Consider the following 15,273-nt stretch of genomic DNA (forward strand, 5'->3'; position numbering starts at 1 on the left):
AAAGGTAAATACAAACAAAATATACTGAAACAGATTTTCTTTCACTCTACTAGGCAGTGGTATCCCTTTGATGGGGTAATTTGATAAACAATATCATACCTTGGAGGCAGGAGGCTTTGGAGGAGGTAGGGGCTGTTCTATCGTACTGCCCTGCTTCAGTTTCCTGTGGGAAGAAGTCTCTTTACCCTAATGGGCTGCTATCCTCTCTGCAGCTGACAGCTCCATTTCAGATTCATAAAAACATAAGAATGGCCATACTGGGTCTGACCAATGGTCCATCTAGCCCCGTTTCCTGACTTCCAACAGTTGCAAGTGCCAGATGCTTCAGAGGAAATGAATAAAACAGGGCAGTTGTCAGCTGATCCATCCCCTGTTGTCCATTCCCAGCTCCTGGCAGTCAGAGGTTTCGGGACACTCAGATTATGAGGTTATGTTCCTGACCATCTTGGCTAATAGCCATTGGTAGACCTAGCCTCCATAGACCTACCCAATCCTTTTTTGAGCCCAGTTATACTTTTGGCTTTCACAACATCCCCTGCAATGACTTCCACAGGTTGACCTTGCATTGTGTGAAGAGGTACTTCCTTATGTTTGTTTTAAACCTGCTGCCTATTAATTTCATTGGGTGACCCTGGTTCTTGTGTTATATGAAGGAGTAAATAAATTTTCCTATTCACTTTCTCCACACTATTAATGATTGTATAGACCATTATCATCTTACCCCTTAGTTCTCTCTTTTCTAAAATGAACAGTCCTAATCTTTGTAATTTCTCCTCATCTGAAAGTGTTCCGTACCCATAATCAATTTTGTTGCCCTTCTCTGTATTTTTCCAATTCTAATATATATTCTTTAAGATGGGGTGGCCAGAACTGCACACAGTATTCAAAGTGTGGGCATACAATGGATTTATATAGTGGCACTATGATATTTTCTGTCCTATTATCTATCCCTTTCCTAATGGTTCCTAACACTCTGTTAGCTTTTTTGACTGCTGCTGTACATTGAGCAGATGCTTCCAGGAAACTATCCACAATGACTCCAATATTTCTTTCTTGACTGGTAACAGCTAATTTAGACCCTATCATTTTGTATGCATAGTTGCGATTATGTTTTCCAATGTGAGTTACTTTGCATTTACCAACGCTGAATTTTATCTGCCATGTCGTTGCTTAGTCACTCCGTTTTGTGAGATCCCTTTGTAACTCTTTACAGTCAGCTTTGAACATAACTATCCTGAATAATTTAGCATAATCTGCAAATGTTGCCATCTCACTGTTAGCCCTCTTTTCCAGATCATTTATGAATATGTTTGAATGGCACAGGTCCCAGTATAGGTTCTTGGGGACCTTCTATTTACCACTTTCCAATGTGGAAATCGACCACTTATTTCTACCCTTGGTTTCCTGGTTTTTAACCAGTTACTGATCCATGAGAAGACCTTCCCTCTTATCCAATGACTGCTTACTTTGCTTAAGAACCTTTGGCGTAGGACGTTGTCAAAAACTTTCTGAAAGTCCAAGTACATTATATCAACTGGATCGCCCTTGTGCACATGCTTGCTGAGGTCCTCAACAAATTTTAATAATTGGTGAGGCATGATTTCCCCTTACAAAAGACATATTGATTCTACCCCTACAAATCATATTCATCTATGTTTCTGATCATTCTATTCTTTACTATAGTTTAAATTTGCCTGGAACTGAAATTAGGCTTACTCACCTCTAATTGCCAGGTAATTGTACGTCATAAGGTGTCTTTAGTCCACTCAGTCTCTCCCTGGCTGCCAATCAGTCTGGGAGCACTTTGTCCCCAGTGTTCATAGATTCATGGATTCAAAGGTTAGAAGGGACCATTGTGATCATCTTGTCTGACCTCCAGTATAACACAGGCCGGAGAACTTCCCCCAAATAATTTCTAGAGCAGATCTTCTAGAAAATCATCCAATCTTTATTTAAAAATTGTCAGTAATGGAGACTCTAACCATTAAAAACGTATGCCTTATTTCTTGTCTGAATTTTTCTAGCTTCAGCTTCCAGGCATTGGATCATGTTATACCTTTCGCTGCTAGATTGAAGTGCCCATTATTTAATATTTGTTGCCCATGTAGGTACTTACAGACTGTAATCAAGTCACTCCTTGCCCTTTGTTATGCTAAATAGATTGAGCTTTTTGAGTCTGTGAGTATAAGGCACGTTTTCTAATCCTTTAATCATCCTTGTGGCTCTTCTCTGAACCCTCTCCAATTTATCAGCATCCTTCCTGAATTGTGGGCACCAGTATTCCAGCAGCAGTCACACCAGTCCCAAATACAGAGGTAAAATAACCTCTTTATTTCTACTTGATGATCGGATTAGCCCTTGTGGCCACAGCATCACAGTGGAAGCTCATGTTCAGCTGATTGTCCACCATGACTCTTTTTCAGAGTCACCTCTTCCGAGGATAGAATCCCCCATCCTGTAAGTATGGCCTACATTCTTTGTTCCTAGATGCATACATTTAACCATTTCAAAATGCATATTGTTTGCTTGCTCCCAGTTTACCAAGTGATCCAGATTGCTTTGAATCAGTGACCTGCTCTCTTTATTATTTACCACCCACCCAATTTTTGTGTCAGTTACAAACTTTATCAGTTGATTTTATGTTTTCTTCCAGGTCATTGATAAAAACATTAAATAGCATAGGACCAAGAACTGATCCCTGTGGGATGCCACTGGAAACAACCACCCTCAATGACGATTCCCTGTTTACAACTACATTTTGAGATCTGTCAGTTAGTCAGTTTTTAATCCATGTAATGTGTGCAATGTTAATTTTATATCGTTCTAGCTTTTTTAACAAAATGTCATGCTGTACAAAGTGGAATGCCTTAGAGAAGTCTATGTATATTACATCACCACTGTTATCTTTATCAACTAAATTTGTACTATTATCAAAAAAAGATATCAAGTTAGTTATATAGGATAAGTCCCCAATTATTATTCACATTTTTTCTGAGTAAATTCTTCCTCACACCTTATTTGGCTCATAATTGTTTTCAGCTTTGTGAAATTGGCCCTCTTAAAGCACTATACATTATTATAATATATTATAATATAATTATTAATATAATATATAATATATTAATATAATATATTAATATAATATATTATAATATACATTATTCAAATATGATCAAGTCATGATCACTTGTACCTTAATTACCATTAATTTTCTGTGATCATTTCCTCTTTATCTGTTAGAACAAAGTCTAATATAGAATTCCTTTGTGTTCGTTTCAATACTGTTTGAGTTAGAAAGTTGTCATCTATTATGTTTAGAATTTCCAATGATATTTTACTACTGGCAGCATGAGACCTCCAGCATATGTCACTCAAATTTAATTCCCCCATGATCACACAGGTTTTTTCCCTATACGTTGCAGATAGATGTGCAAGGAAGCAGTCACCCTCTTCCCAAGTGAGAACTGGTGTTCTGTAGTATACACCAACTAGTAATCTTCTGCTTTATTTATTAAGACATTGCTCCATAAGCATTCAAGATAATTTTCTTCAGAGCAAAAGTGACTTGGAAACAAGTAATGCCACTTGTCCTTCCCTTTTGCCAACTCAATACTTCCTAATTAGGTTATAATCATTGATTTTAACAGTCCAGTTGTGCAGATCATCCCACCAGGTTTCAGTAATACCAACTAGATAGAATTTATATTCATAAATGAACAATTCCAATTCCTCTTGTTTGGTACCCAGGCTCCTAGAATTGGTGTAAAGGCAATTAAGGAATTTCTTCTCTTCATGTCCTTTGGTTTCTTGATTAATTTTGTTCTTAATTAAAGACTGTATCACAATGCATACACACAAGAAGGCTAAATTAAAGTTGCACCTTAATTCTAGCAATTTCCAACTTAGAGTGCTTGACTTTGCACCCTCAACTTTCTTTTAATGCAGTTTTTTGGATTTAATATTAGTTAAAGTAAGTATTAAAATAATTGATTTGTTAATCTAAATTCATCTACCACAAAAATATCCATAGTACAAGTTGTTGGTCATCAATTCCTTGCTAGCACTCTTCACCTAGTTAACGGCCTTTATCTGAAACCCTGACTGTGGGATGTTGTTCAAATGAGCCGTTCCAGGAGGAATTGCAAAAAAAAATTGTAATTCTGAGGCACTGTTGCCCCTGAGCTCCTGTGTTGCTCAAGGGAGGGGGAATATGTTGAGTTGGCCTGTTGCCAAAAACAGCATACTTCCTTCTCTATGTGCTGTGATGGGTGAAGTCATGGCTGTTCTTACCCTACACTGCTTTCTGCCCATTAGTTCACACTGGGGCATTTCAGCCCTGTTGAGTACACTCTCCCTCCACAACCCTACATAGACTCTTCGTCTAGGTAAGCCCTGGATGGCTGTGCAGCTGAATTAGAAGAGCTTTATACTCCCTTACTGCCCTACGAAGGCACCCAAGTCCATGTCACAGCTGTCAGATAACACAGTGTTTGCATCAGAAGAAATTGCTCAAAGAATAATTGAGATTGACTAAACAACAAGGAATGAAAGGAACCCTGGATTGATGCTTGTTTGAAAATATATAATGGAAATTTGAGTAGAAAAAGACATAGGGCAAATCTTTCACACTATGTGTAGCCTAAGTAAACAGGTTTTGCATGTACAAACATTCCTTTTAGGAGAAAATCAAGGCTATCTTAAGCATGATTGAATAGAGTGGTGTCAATGACAGCCTTTGACAATGAGATTTCCTAGTTTCTGATGTATTTCACTTTCCCTTAGAAACAGTATAATTTAAAAAACCTTTATTTTCCAATAGATGGCAGTCTGGCTCAGTATTTTAAAGAACAAAAGGAGCCATCTTATATAAGAATTTTTCAGCTTATTATTTTTTTCTTTACTGTGTTAAGGTGATAGGTTTTTAAACAGAATTTGCTGGACAAATTGCTTAGAAATAAAAAAATCTTTATTTCTTTTAATGAGAAACTCTATTGATGTAGTAAAAATGAATAGCATAGGTGTATAAGAAGCAAGCTAAAATCTAAGGGACAAATTTAGGGGTGTTAGGTAAGGTAACTTACATGTTAGTAAGTGGATGCTAAAGGAGTTTAAATGAATCCAAGGGAAGCTAAGGATGCCTACTTGTGTTCCAGGGAGACAGAAGAAAGGGATGTAGCAAGAGACCTAATACAGGGATGTAAACACACATGCACACACACACAACACTTTCTTACACCTTCTTCCGTCCCCTCTGTATGCATATTGCTTCAGCTTAGATGCCACTTTCCTTAAACTCTAATATATAGCTTACACCAATGCAAATTTCTGTGCAGGCTTGATATTGCTGCACAAATTTTTAAGCTCCAGAGTCAAAATAGAAATGTGCAGTCTTTATAATAATGGATTTGTTTAGCTATGCTTATGTGAGAGAAAGAGCAGAGAAAAAATACAGATATATATATATATATAGATTGTGCTAATACACACATACAGAGAAGGTGAATTAGCACAATCTATAATGGAAATTTGCAAAGTGGCTGCTTGGAGCTTGATTTAACACAATTCTTTTTATGTTGGAGTCTGATAAGATACCCAATTCAGGAGAACAGTCCTTCAGTCTCTTTTTCTCCTAATGTTCCTCAAACCTCTTTCTAGGGGATTGACACTGCTATTCTTAATGAAGGAAGACAAAAGGTTAATTTATAGTAAATAGAGTTCTCCACAAGCGTTGCTTCAGCAGGTCCACACTCGCCCTCCCTCTTTCCGTATTTCTTCAAGATTTTAATGAAATTCTTTCGAAGGACAAGAACTGAAGGGCATTTGATAAACAGAATTCTCTTCATAGCCTCTGTTTTTAATTTACTTGGACCCATAACAAAAGCACAAACCTATGCCCCAACTGTTTTGAATGGTTCTGTGGCATTATGTGTAAGCTAACACAAGTATATAGATTTGCTGATCTCCTGAGCTAATAGAGTACCTTCTGACAACTCGAGGTCAAGAGAACCTTCCTTTCTCATCTCCTTCTGTCATCTTTCCTATTTTAGAAAAGATCTGAGATCACCTGTTATCTTCCTTTGCCAGTGCAAGATTGTGCCCTATAGTACATTTTCTGGTGCTTTGGTCAGCTGAGTTTTAAATTTCTCAAGCAATGGGGTTTCCTCCTTCTCTGTTGGAGGACGATTTGACACTCTAATTGATCTCACTGTTTACTGAGAAACAGTATACATTCAAATTTCCATTAGTACATGGCATTATCATGAGAAACGTGAAATTGATTAAACAATACAGTTCTGCTGTGTTTTTGATAGCATTCAGAATGGATTTCTATACCCAAAAAATTGTCAGAGAGAAGGACAGTGTTTGCAATGATATTACCAACTGTAACTCCTTTTTATTACTTGGGACAAATTTTATGTACCAAAATTTTATTCCCCCTACGGCAAAAGGACTGCTCAAGAATAATGTATTAGGTTGATCTTTTATTCTTGATCCCAGTTCCCGTTTACCAATAACAGGCATATGCTTCCACAGGCATATGCTGATTATCATTTCTACTCAAAATAAAAATTATGTCCTTCCCTCCCAAACAATGGAAATGTCATATTTAAAATGCTTTCCTCATATGGAAAGGTCTATCCCCTCTCAAAACATAAGACTAGTACTCTTAAAATGAGATTTTTTAGAAGATACCACCTAATTACGATTCATCTAGGAGTCTTGGTTTCTAGTGCACATGATATTCCCCCATAGAGAAGAGTTCTACGTAAATTCATCACAATATAAGTACTTCAGAGCAAAGAACTTGTTTGTCTTTATGGTTGTAAAGCACCATGTACCGTTGGGATGCTTTAGAAATGATTAATAATAGTTTATGTATGCAACCCTATTTGTTTTTATTGCTGTATCCTACAGGGCAGATATTTTTATTAAGTTAATTACTATGGCTCTTGGATCTCTTTTCAAAGAAGATCCTACATTTTCAGAGCCTTTCAATAATGCATATATATGCCATAGAAGACTAAACTCTGCTCTTTGTTACAGCTGTGAAAATCCAGATTATCTCCACTGAAGTTGGTGTAATTATTTTGGAGAGCAGCCTGGCTACTGAGACAAAATGCTGGGTTAAGAATTTGGCCCTGGGCATCATCCTTTGCTAGTTACACTTTCAGCTACCTTACTGTGCTGGGCAAATGGTGTGAGCTCTCACACAACTGATTCCCAGTTGTTCCCATGCACCAATTTAATATAGTCATATTTATCATGTACGATACAACACAACAAACCTCAACCAGCTCGTCACTAATGGGATCAGAGTTAATACAGCACAGGTGTTCTTCAAAGTCTTTTTGACTATCCATTCTTATCCATCCTTCAGCTTCAGATGACTAACCTGTGACTCTTCGAATGGCTTTGCCCATTCAGACATGATTTCTCCGAGACCTTTATTAGAACAAGGAATTCTTAATCAAAAACAACTGCACTCTCAGTAACACACTTCTGTTGAGAATAAGTATTTTAATCCAAAAAATGTGTGAGCTGTTAGGAGGATAATAAAATGGTGACTGCTGCCCACTCACTTATCACATAATTTTTCCCTGCTTCTTTAATTTCTGTTCCCTGCTGCCGTATTTCTTGAACAATAATGCATTTTCTATAAGCTCCATCATTCTGCCACCCACCTATCCATCCTTTCTTTCACAACTTAAAGCAAAGGAAAAATATACATTTTCCAGCTAATTTGCTTTTAAACTGTGTTGAGATTTACAAATGTTTTTATGAGGATAACACTCAGATATTATAGTGATGGTGGATATATAGCTACATTTTTAGGTGTTTTACATGAAATGTTTTGATTTTTTTGCTGGGTAACTGCATTATAAAATATTATAGTTATGTTGACCCTAAATTACTTTTTCTTATATGTACTAAAACTAAACGAGCTTCAGTTTTTTCTTCACACTTAATTGATATTTCTAAAAATATTAGCCCTTGATTTCATTTTTCTTTAGGCCCTGATACCCTTTATTGCTGGTCTCTTTTTTATAGTAAATATTACACTGGTTCCACACATTGAGTCAAATTTTGGCATGATTCATTCAGAGTGAACATTCAGGCCTAGATACAGTGAGATACTTAAGCTCATGCTTAACTTCAGGCACATGAGAAGTCCGATTAACTTCATTGGAACTAGTCATGTACTTCAACAGAGCCCCCTACAAACACTCATTTTCTGCTACATGTGTGGGCACTTACACTGTGCTTACACTTGCTAGCTGTATTTCACCCCTAGGGCTTGGGTGGAGCTGGTTGAGGAGTCTTTGGCAGGAAAGGGGGTGATGTTGCCCTTCCCCCCATGGAGTTTCTTATGGATGAGGTCTTGGAGGAAGCCACCCACTTCTCTGTCATCTGTCTCCCTCATTGGAGAGGAGGTGGAAGTCCCAGTGGTTGCTGATGGAAAGGCCCCCATTTTGGATAGTGGAGTCCTCCAAGCAATCTTCAAGGAGATCAAGGCCCTGGGTCTGACCTCAATGCAGGTAATATTCATATGAAATATTTTGCACAGTTTTGTAACTTCCAGATTATTTTGTCAGATGCATACAACTCCCATTGACTTAACTATCAATTGAAAACACATAGCTGGTGATGTTGTTTGGCCTTTAATGTATTTTTCTGCTTGAACACAGCCATAGAATAGGAATAACACAGTCTTCAAGAGGCAGGAATTTTTGTATCAATGTTTCCAAGGGGTTAAATAAAAGAATATAGAAATACCGGCAACTTGGGTGAGGGGGAGAACAGAGTTAGAGGACAAATGTCTTACAGCTGGATCACTCTTACAGCTCAAACCTCCAGCTCTGAAACCGTAGTTACAACTGAGTATTCAATCATTGTTCCTAATGTGGCATCTGTTGTAAATATAAGTTAATAAGTAGGCATCAGAATTAGGTGATGAAAAATGCTAAAAAAGCTCTAGTACCAAATCAGACATTTTTGCTGACACTGAATTATTCTAATGGATACTGATTTAAAGTCAACATATTAGCCATGCTTCTACAGACTGAAGGTAATTAGGCTAAAATGGAGATAAGATAAGAAGAGAGGCAGTTTACTGTTTGGTTTTAGATCTCAGCTGTGCGGCATGGATTGCCATAGCTCTACTGGGTACACAGTAACAGATAATTTTTTAGCTACAGCGTGGTCAAAGATCAGAATTTCATGCTGACTATTTTGAGGGAAGCAACAGAGAATCAATCTTTATTATAGGTATTTTAACTGAATCTGATAGAGTGAATGCTGGTCTAAGATAAGGAGTTAATGGAGTGCCTTGGAACTAGGTGATTAAATCAGGTCTGCCCACCAACACCTGCCACAATCATCAATCTAAGAGGGTGGGACCACCAGCTGTACTTAATAACTGAGGGAAAGACAGCAAATAAAAGGGAGTAAAGCAGACTTATGGGTAATAGATATTTTATCTTTGGAGAAGGTCTGTCTAGGTAGTGAAGTATATAGTCAATGGCTTTGACTAATATGAGAGAAGGTCCAAACTTTGGACTGTTAATATACAAGGTGAGAAGGAGAGACTGTGGAGGCTGCCCTGAGAGGATGGATGACCTGGATTATGAATTGAGGAAGTGTTTTTATTTTTATTTAGAGTGACTGTAAACTATAATTGAGGGAAATAAAGAGACTGTTTTTGTTGAGTCCAGGGATGCAGAAGTTTGGATAAGTAAAGAGGATTTTCTCCTTCCTTCCTCTTCCCACTGACCTTTGGGTGCTGGTCTGTGCTCTTGGGTGCTGGGAATGGCCAATATTTATTATTAATAATAATTTAAAAAACTCTCATGGAGACAGAAAACCATGCTTACAACTAAAAACACATGTTTAGCAAAGTTATGGCTTCTCTAGTATGTTGGAGAGGGTGCAGATGAGCTTCACGGTAGATGGACATTCCATGCCTACCTTCTGGAGGAGTAATTCTGGGTGCTCAACATCTGAGTCAAATTCTGGCCCAGTTAAATTCAATAGTAGTTTTGCCATTGATTTCAGTAGGGCCAGGACTTCACTCTAAATCTTTTACTGTTATGAATATCTAATACTTATTTCATGTGTTGATAATCAAAGCAGCTGGCTTCTTTAAGGCTTTTATTAGATCTTTGTACCCATTAATTTCTTGTGGTTTTCTTTCTGGCTATTCCATTTTGGGCATCTTGTACAATTTCTCAAGGTTTCCCCCCCCCCTTTTTTTTTTTACATATGCTCTTCTGCTCCTGATAAACCTTTTAGGTTAGGACTATTAGAAATGCTGAAATTCCAGAAGACCATTAGGGTGTAACCTGTTGTTAATATGTTAAACTCAATTAATTTAGGATCCCTTACCTAATGGCTTTACCTGTTACTAATTCTTTTCTGGTGGTGACTGCTATGTATAAGAGAGTCTCCTTGTTTCTATTTTAATCTTTTGTAATTCAAACCTATCCTTTTGTAATTCAAAACATTTTTGGAGGTCTTCTGCTTCACTAAAGATTCTCTCCTCCCCCCCGCCAACAACTGTCTGGATAGTTGGAGTCACCCAAGTGTACTAATTCATTTTATTCTAGCCATCTGGCTAATGTCCATTAGACTCTATTTGTCCTTATTTACTCTTTGATGGGGGCAGTCTAGAAATAATCTGCCTAGAAAATATTTTCCATTTCCTCTGATTTTTTTTATCCATAGCATTTAATTCACACTACCGTGAGCCTGACTTACCTCAATTTCATATTTGTTTTACATAAAGTAAATCACCCCTTTCCTTCCTGTATTATATGGGGAAAGTTTATATTCATCTGCTGTTCATTAGCATGTCATCTGTTTGCCCCACTGTATTTCTGTAATGGCTAAATGATCATATTCTCTCTTTCCCATAATTCCCATTTATCCATTTTATTATGCATATTCCTTGCTGTTATGTTAAAGGAGCCTCTCATTTTATATATACTTTATATTTTTTATTTAGATTAGTTTATATTCTGTGAATTGCTTTCACTTGCCTATGAAGTTAGACTAGTTTGTTGCATTGTTTCTAGTTGTCAGGTGCTGTTACAGTTCTTTGCCACTTACTATAGGGGGCATCTTTAATATTGGTCTTTGGGCTGGGAATGCTTAAAATAACTTATCCCCTTTGCATGTAGTAAACTACAGTTGTTTTAGTAGTGCAGATAACTGGGCACATTGGAGGGCTTGGACTGACACCCATTTTACAGATTAGTGAAAGATGTACAGTCCTCTTAACAATATAAGTGGACCTGCTTGATTGCAAATTCACTCTCCCATGTTCTCTACTCCACACCCTCAATCTTGTTCTTCACTCTTCCTTTGTAGCTAAGCAGTATAGCTTTGGGATCATCAACTGCACTGTTTATGCCTTTATTTCCCATCTAAGCCTCAGAAGTCAAGTCATTAATGAGTTTGCTTAGTTTGTTGCCCACTTCTTATTTAGAAGGATGGAGTGATTGCAGATAAGGATGGGGAGAGAGTTGCACAAAGTTCAACTTCTTATAGGTTCAAATTTCCTGAACTCAAACCTTCAAGCAAACCTGCAGGTATGAGTCAAATTTTAGTTCTGGAGCCAAGTGGCAGAGTGCAATTGGGAGACACCAAGTAAAATTATTTGTTACACTGCATTTGGAGCACAGTATTAGTCACCTTATCTGAATCAAGAAATGAAGTTGGAGAAAGTAGGACTCAGATATGAGAATTTGAAGATGAGATACTATGATTAAAGCACTTAAAGCTGAGTGGTTATGAAAGTTAATCTTGACTGGTCTGAGGTCAGTGGACAGGCTGGAACTAGAAGACTAGAATTGGAGAGTGTTGTTTTATTATGCCAGCAGTGAAGGGAACTTTTTATTATACTCTTCCAGGGAATAAGAAAAGGAGTACTTGTGGCACCTTAGAGACTAACAATTTTATTTGAGCATAAGCTTTTGTGTGCTACAGCTCACTTCATCGGATGCATTCAGTGGAAAATACAGTGGGGAGATTTATATACATAGAGAACATGAAACAATGGGTGTTACCATACACACTGTAACCAGAGTGATCACTTAAGGTGAACTATTACCAGCAGGAGAGCGGGGAACCTTTTGTAGTGATAATCCAGGTGGGCCATTTCCAGCAGTTGACAAGAATGTCTGAGGAACAGTGGGGGGTGGGGGGAGGGATAAACGTGGGGAAATAGTTTTACTTTGTGGAATGACCCATCCACTCCCAGTCTCTATTCATGCCTAAGTTAATTGTATCCAGTTTGCAAATTAATTCCAAAGCAGCAGTCATTCGTTGGAGTCTGTTTTTGAAGTCTTTTTGTTGAAGTATTGCCACTTATAGGTCTGTAATCGAGTGACCAGAGAGATTGAAGTGTTCTCCAGCTGGTTTTTGAATTTTATAATTCTTGATGTCTGATTTGTGTCCATTTATTCTTTTACGTAGAGACTGTCCAGTTTAACCAATGTACATGGCAGAGGGGCATTGCTGGCACATGATGGCATATATCACATTGGTAGATGTGCAGGTGAACGAGCCTCTGATAGTGTGGCTGATGTGATTAGGCCCTATGATGGTGTCCCCTGAATAGATATGTGGACACAATTGGCAACGGGCTTTGTTGCAAGGATAGGTTCCTGGGGTTAGTGGTTCTGTTGTGTGGTGTGTGGTTACTGGTGAGTATTTGCATCAGGTTGGGGGGCTGTCTGTAAGTAAAGATTGGCCTGTCTCCCAAGATCTGTGAGAGGATAGGTTGTAGATCCTTGATGATGCGTTGGAGAGGTTTTAGTTGGGGGCTGAAGGTGATGGCTAGTGGTGTTCTATTATTATCTTTGTTGGGCCTGTCCTGTAGTAGTAACTTCTGGGTACTCTTCTGGCTCTGTCAATCTGTTTCTTCACTTTGGCAGGTGGGTATTGTAGTTGTAAGAACGCTTGATAGAGATCTTGTAGGTGTTTGTCTCTCTCTGAGGGGTTGGGGCAAATGCGGTTGTATCATAGAGCTTGGCTGTAGACAGTGGATCGTGTGGTGTGGTCTGGATGAAAGCTGGAGGCAGGTAGGTAGGAATAGTGGTCAGTAGGTTTCCGGTATAGGGCGGTGTTTATGTGACCCTCACTTATTTGCACTGCAGTGTTCAGGAAGTGGATCTCTAGTGTGGACTGATGCAGGCTGCGGTTGATGGTGGGATGGAAATTGTTGACCTCATGGTGGAATTCCTCAAGGGTTTCTTTTCCATGGGTCCAGATGATGAAGATGTCATCAATGTAGCGCAAGTAGAGTAGGGGCATTAGGGGACGAGAGCTGAGGAAGCGTTGTTCTAAGTCAGCCATAAAAATGTTGGTATAGTGTGGGGCCATGCGGGTACCCATAGCAGTGCTGCTGATTTGAAGGTATACATTGTCCCCAAATGTGAAATAGTTATGGGTGAGGAAAAAGTCACAAAGTTCAGCCATCAGGTTTGCCGTGACATTATCGGGGATACTGTTCCTGACGGCTTGTAGTCCATCTTTGTGTGGAATGTTGGTGTGGAGGGCTTCTACATCCATAGAGGCCAGGATGGTGTTTTCAGGAAGATCACCGATGGACTGTAGTTTCCTCAGGAAGTCAGTGGTGTCTCGAAGATAGCTGGGAGAGCTGGTAGCATAGGGCCTGAGGAGGGAGTCTACATAGCCAGAGAATTCTGCTGTCAGGGTGCCATTGCCTGAGATGATCGGGCGTCCAGGATTTCCAGGTTTATGGATCTTGGGTAGCACATAGAATACCCCAGGTCAGGGTTTCAGGGGTGTGTCTGTGCGGATTTGTTCTTGTGCTTTTTCAGGGAGTTTCTTGGGAATGTTTCTATATTTTTGGAGTGGCATAAGCAAATTGCCACAGTTATAAAAACAAAAGTAAGCGTGCCAAAGCATGCAGAAGGCATTGTTTATTATAGAAATCTAAATTTTTGTGACTAGAAGTAGATTGTCACCTTTGGGGAATAGAGGGCAAGCTAGGTTTTTGTTTTGTTTTTTTGTTAAGGGAGTGCTTTGTTTTTTGTCACAATGCTTAAAGCTTATATATTTCCAATGTAAACATATAGGATAAAAATGACAGATGGTAGCATAACATAATTTTAGATAGCAAGGCCCCGGGGGCTGCTTCTGATCCTACACAACTATATAACAATAGAACTCCTTCATGACCCAAACCCTGCAGAGTTCCCCCAATTCTCTTAATAATCCATGCAAAAATGCTGTTGCTATAGTAACACATGCTGTAGCACTACTTGACTGTCAGAATAACCTCAAAAAATAACAGATTTAGAAAATGAATCTTAAAATGCAAAGTAAACAAACATGCACTCTTAAAAAGCCCCCTTTCTCTTTTCCCCCAAGAAAAACCAACCACTCAAAAAACAAAAACAAAACAACAACAAAAACCCACCTAGGGTTTGATGCTCCAGTATTGTAATGGGTGATACAGTGAGTTTAAACCAAGGGAGTAAAAACTGGTGGAGAGCAATAAATTCTGAATTTAATCTTGGGTCAATGGGCTGGAGTCTGAATTTAGGACTACTTACTCGCATTTGGACAGTATATTTGCAAACGTGAACGCTCCAAACTTTTTTCTGTTAAATGAAAGTTTAGAATCTGAATGTTAGTGGGGCCATATAGATTCATAGATACTAAGGTCAGAAGGGACCATTATGATCATCTAGTCCGACCTCCTGCACAACGCAGGCCACAGAATCTCACCCACCCACTCCTGTGAAAAACATCTCACCTATGTCTGAGCTATTGAAGTCCTCAAATGGTGGTTTAAAGACTTCAAGGAGCAGAGAATCCTCCAGCAAGTGACCCGTGCCCCATGCTACAGAGGAAGGCGAAACATATCATGCAGGCTGGAACTGGTTCATGGGCCGGTTATTCTATATACGTGAGTTAGACGTGAGCAAAGTAACCACATGAGGCATGGAATTAAGATGGAAGTGTAATTTAGGGATTGTCTTCACTACTGCGCTACGTTGGTGCAGTTGCATTGACGCGGTCTCCTGTCGATGTAATTACTCCACCTCAACAGGAGGCCGAAGCTATGTCGGCAGGAGAGTGTTTCCCACCGACATAGTGCAGTGTAGACACTGCTTTAAATCAATGTACCTTATGTTGGGGGAGGGAAGGGGAGAGGGTTTCAAGTTACATCAACTTTAGCAGTAGTATAGATAAGCCCTTACAAGATGTGTAACTTTATTTAGTGTAACTTTGTTCTAAGGG

General features: G+C 38.8%; 1 protein-coding gene across 10 annotated transcripts in view; it reads left to right on the forward strand.

Annotated features, from left to right (window-relative positions):
* The window catches only part of ANKS1B (ankyrin repeat and sterile alpha motif domain containing 1B), a 747,009-nt gene that overhangs the window by 174,115 nt on the left and 557,621 nt on the right, over window positions 1-15,273 (forward strand). Inside the window, exon 1 of one of the 10 annotated variants that reach the window (XM_073327433.2) lies at window positions 8,090-8,537. The exons of the other annotated variants lie outside the window; for them this stretch is intronic. Coding sequence (XP_073183534.1) covers window positions 8,340-8,537 — 198 coding nt within the window. The 5' untranslated portion in view covers window positions 8,090-8,339. Of the gene's footprint in view, window positions 1-8,089; window positions 8,538-15,273 lie in introns of those variants that run through there. 10 annotated transcript variants of the gene reach the window in all.

The sequence above is a fragment of the Lepidochelys kempii genome, chromosome 1 (assembly GCF_965140285.1).
Source record: "Lepidochelys kempii isolate rLepKem1 chromosome 1, rLepKem1.hap1, whole genome shotgun sequence".
NCBI lineage: Eukaryota > Metazoa > Chordata > Testudines > Cheloniidae > Lepidochelys > Lepidochelys kempii.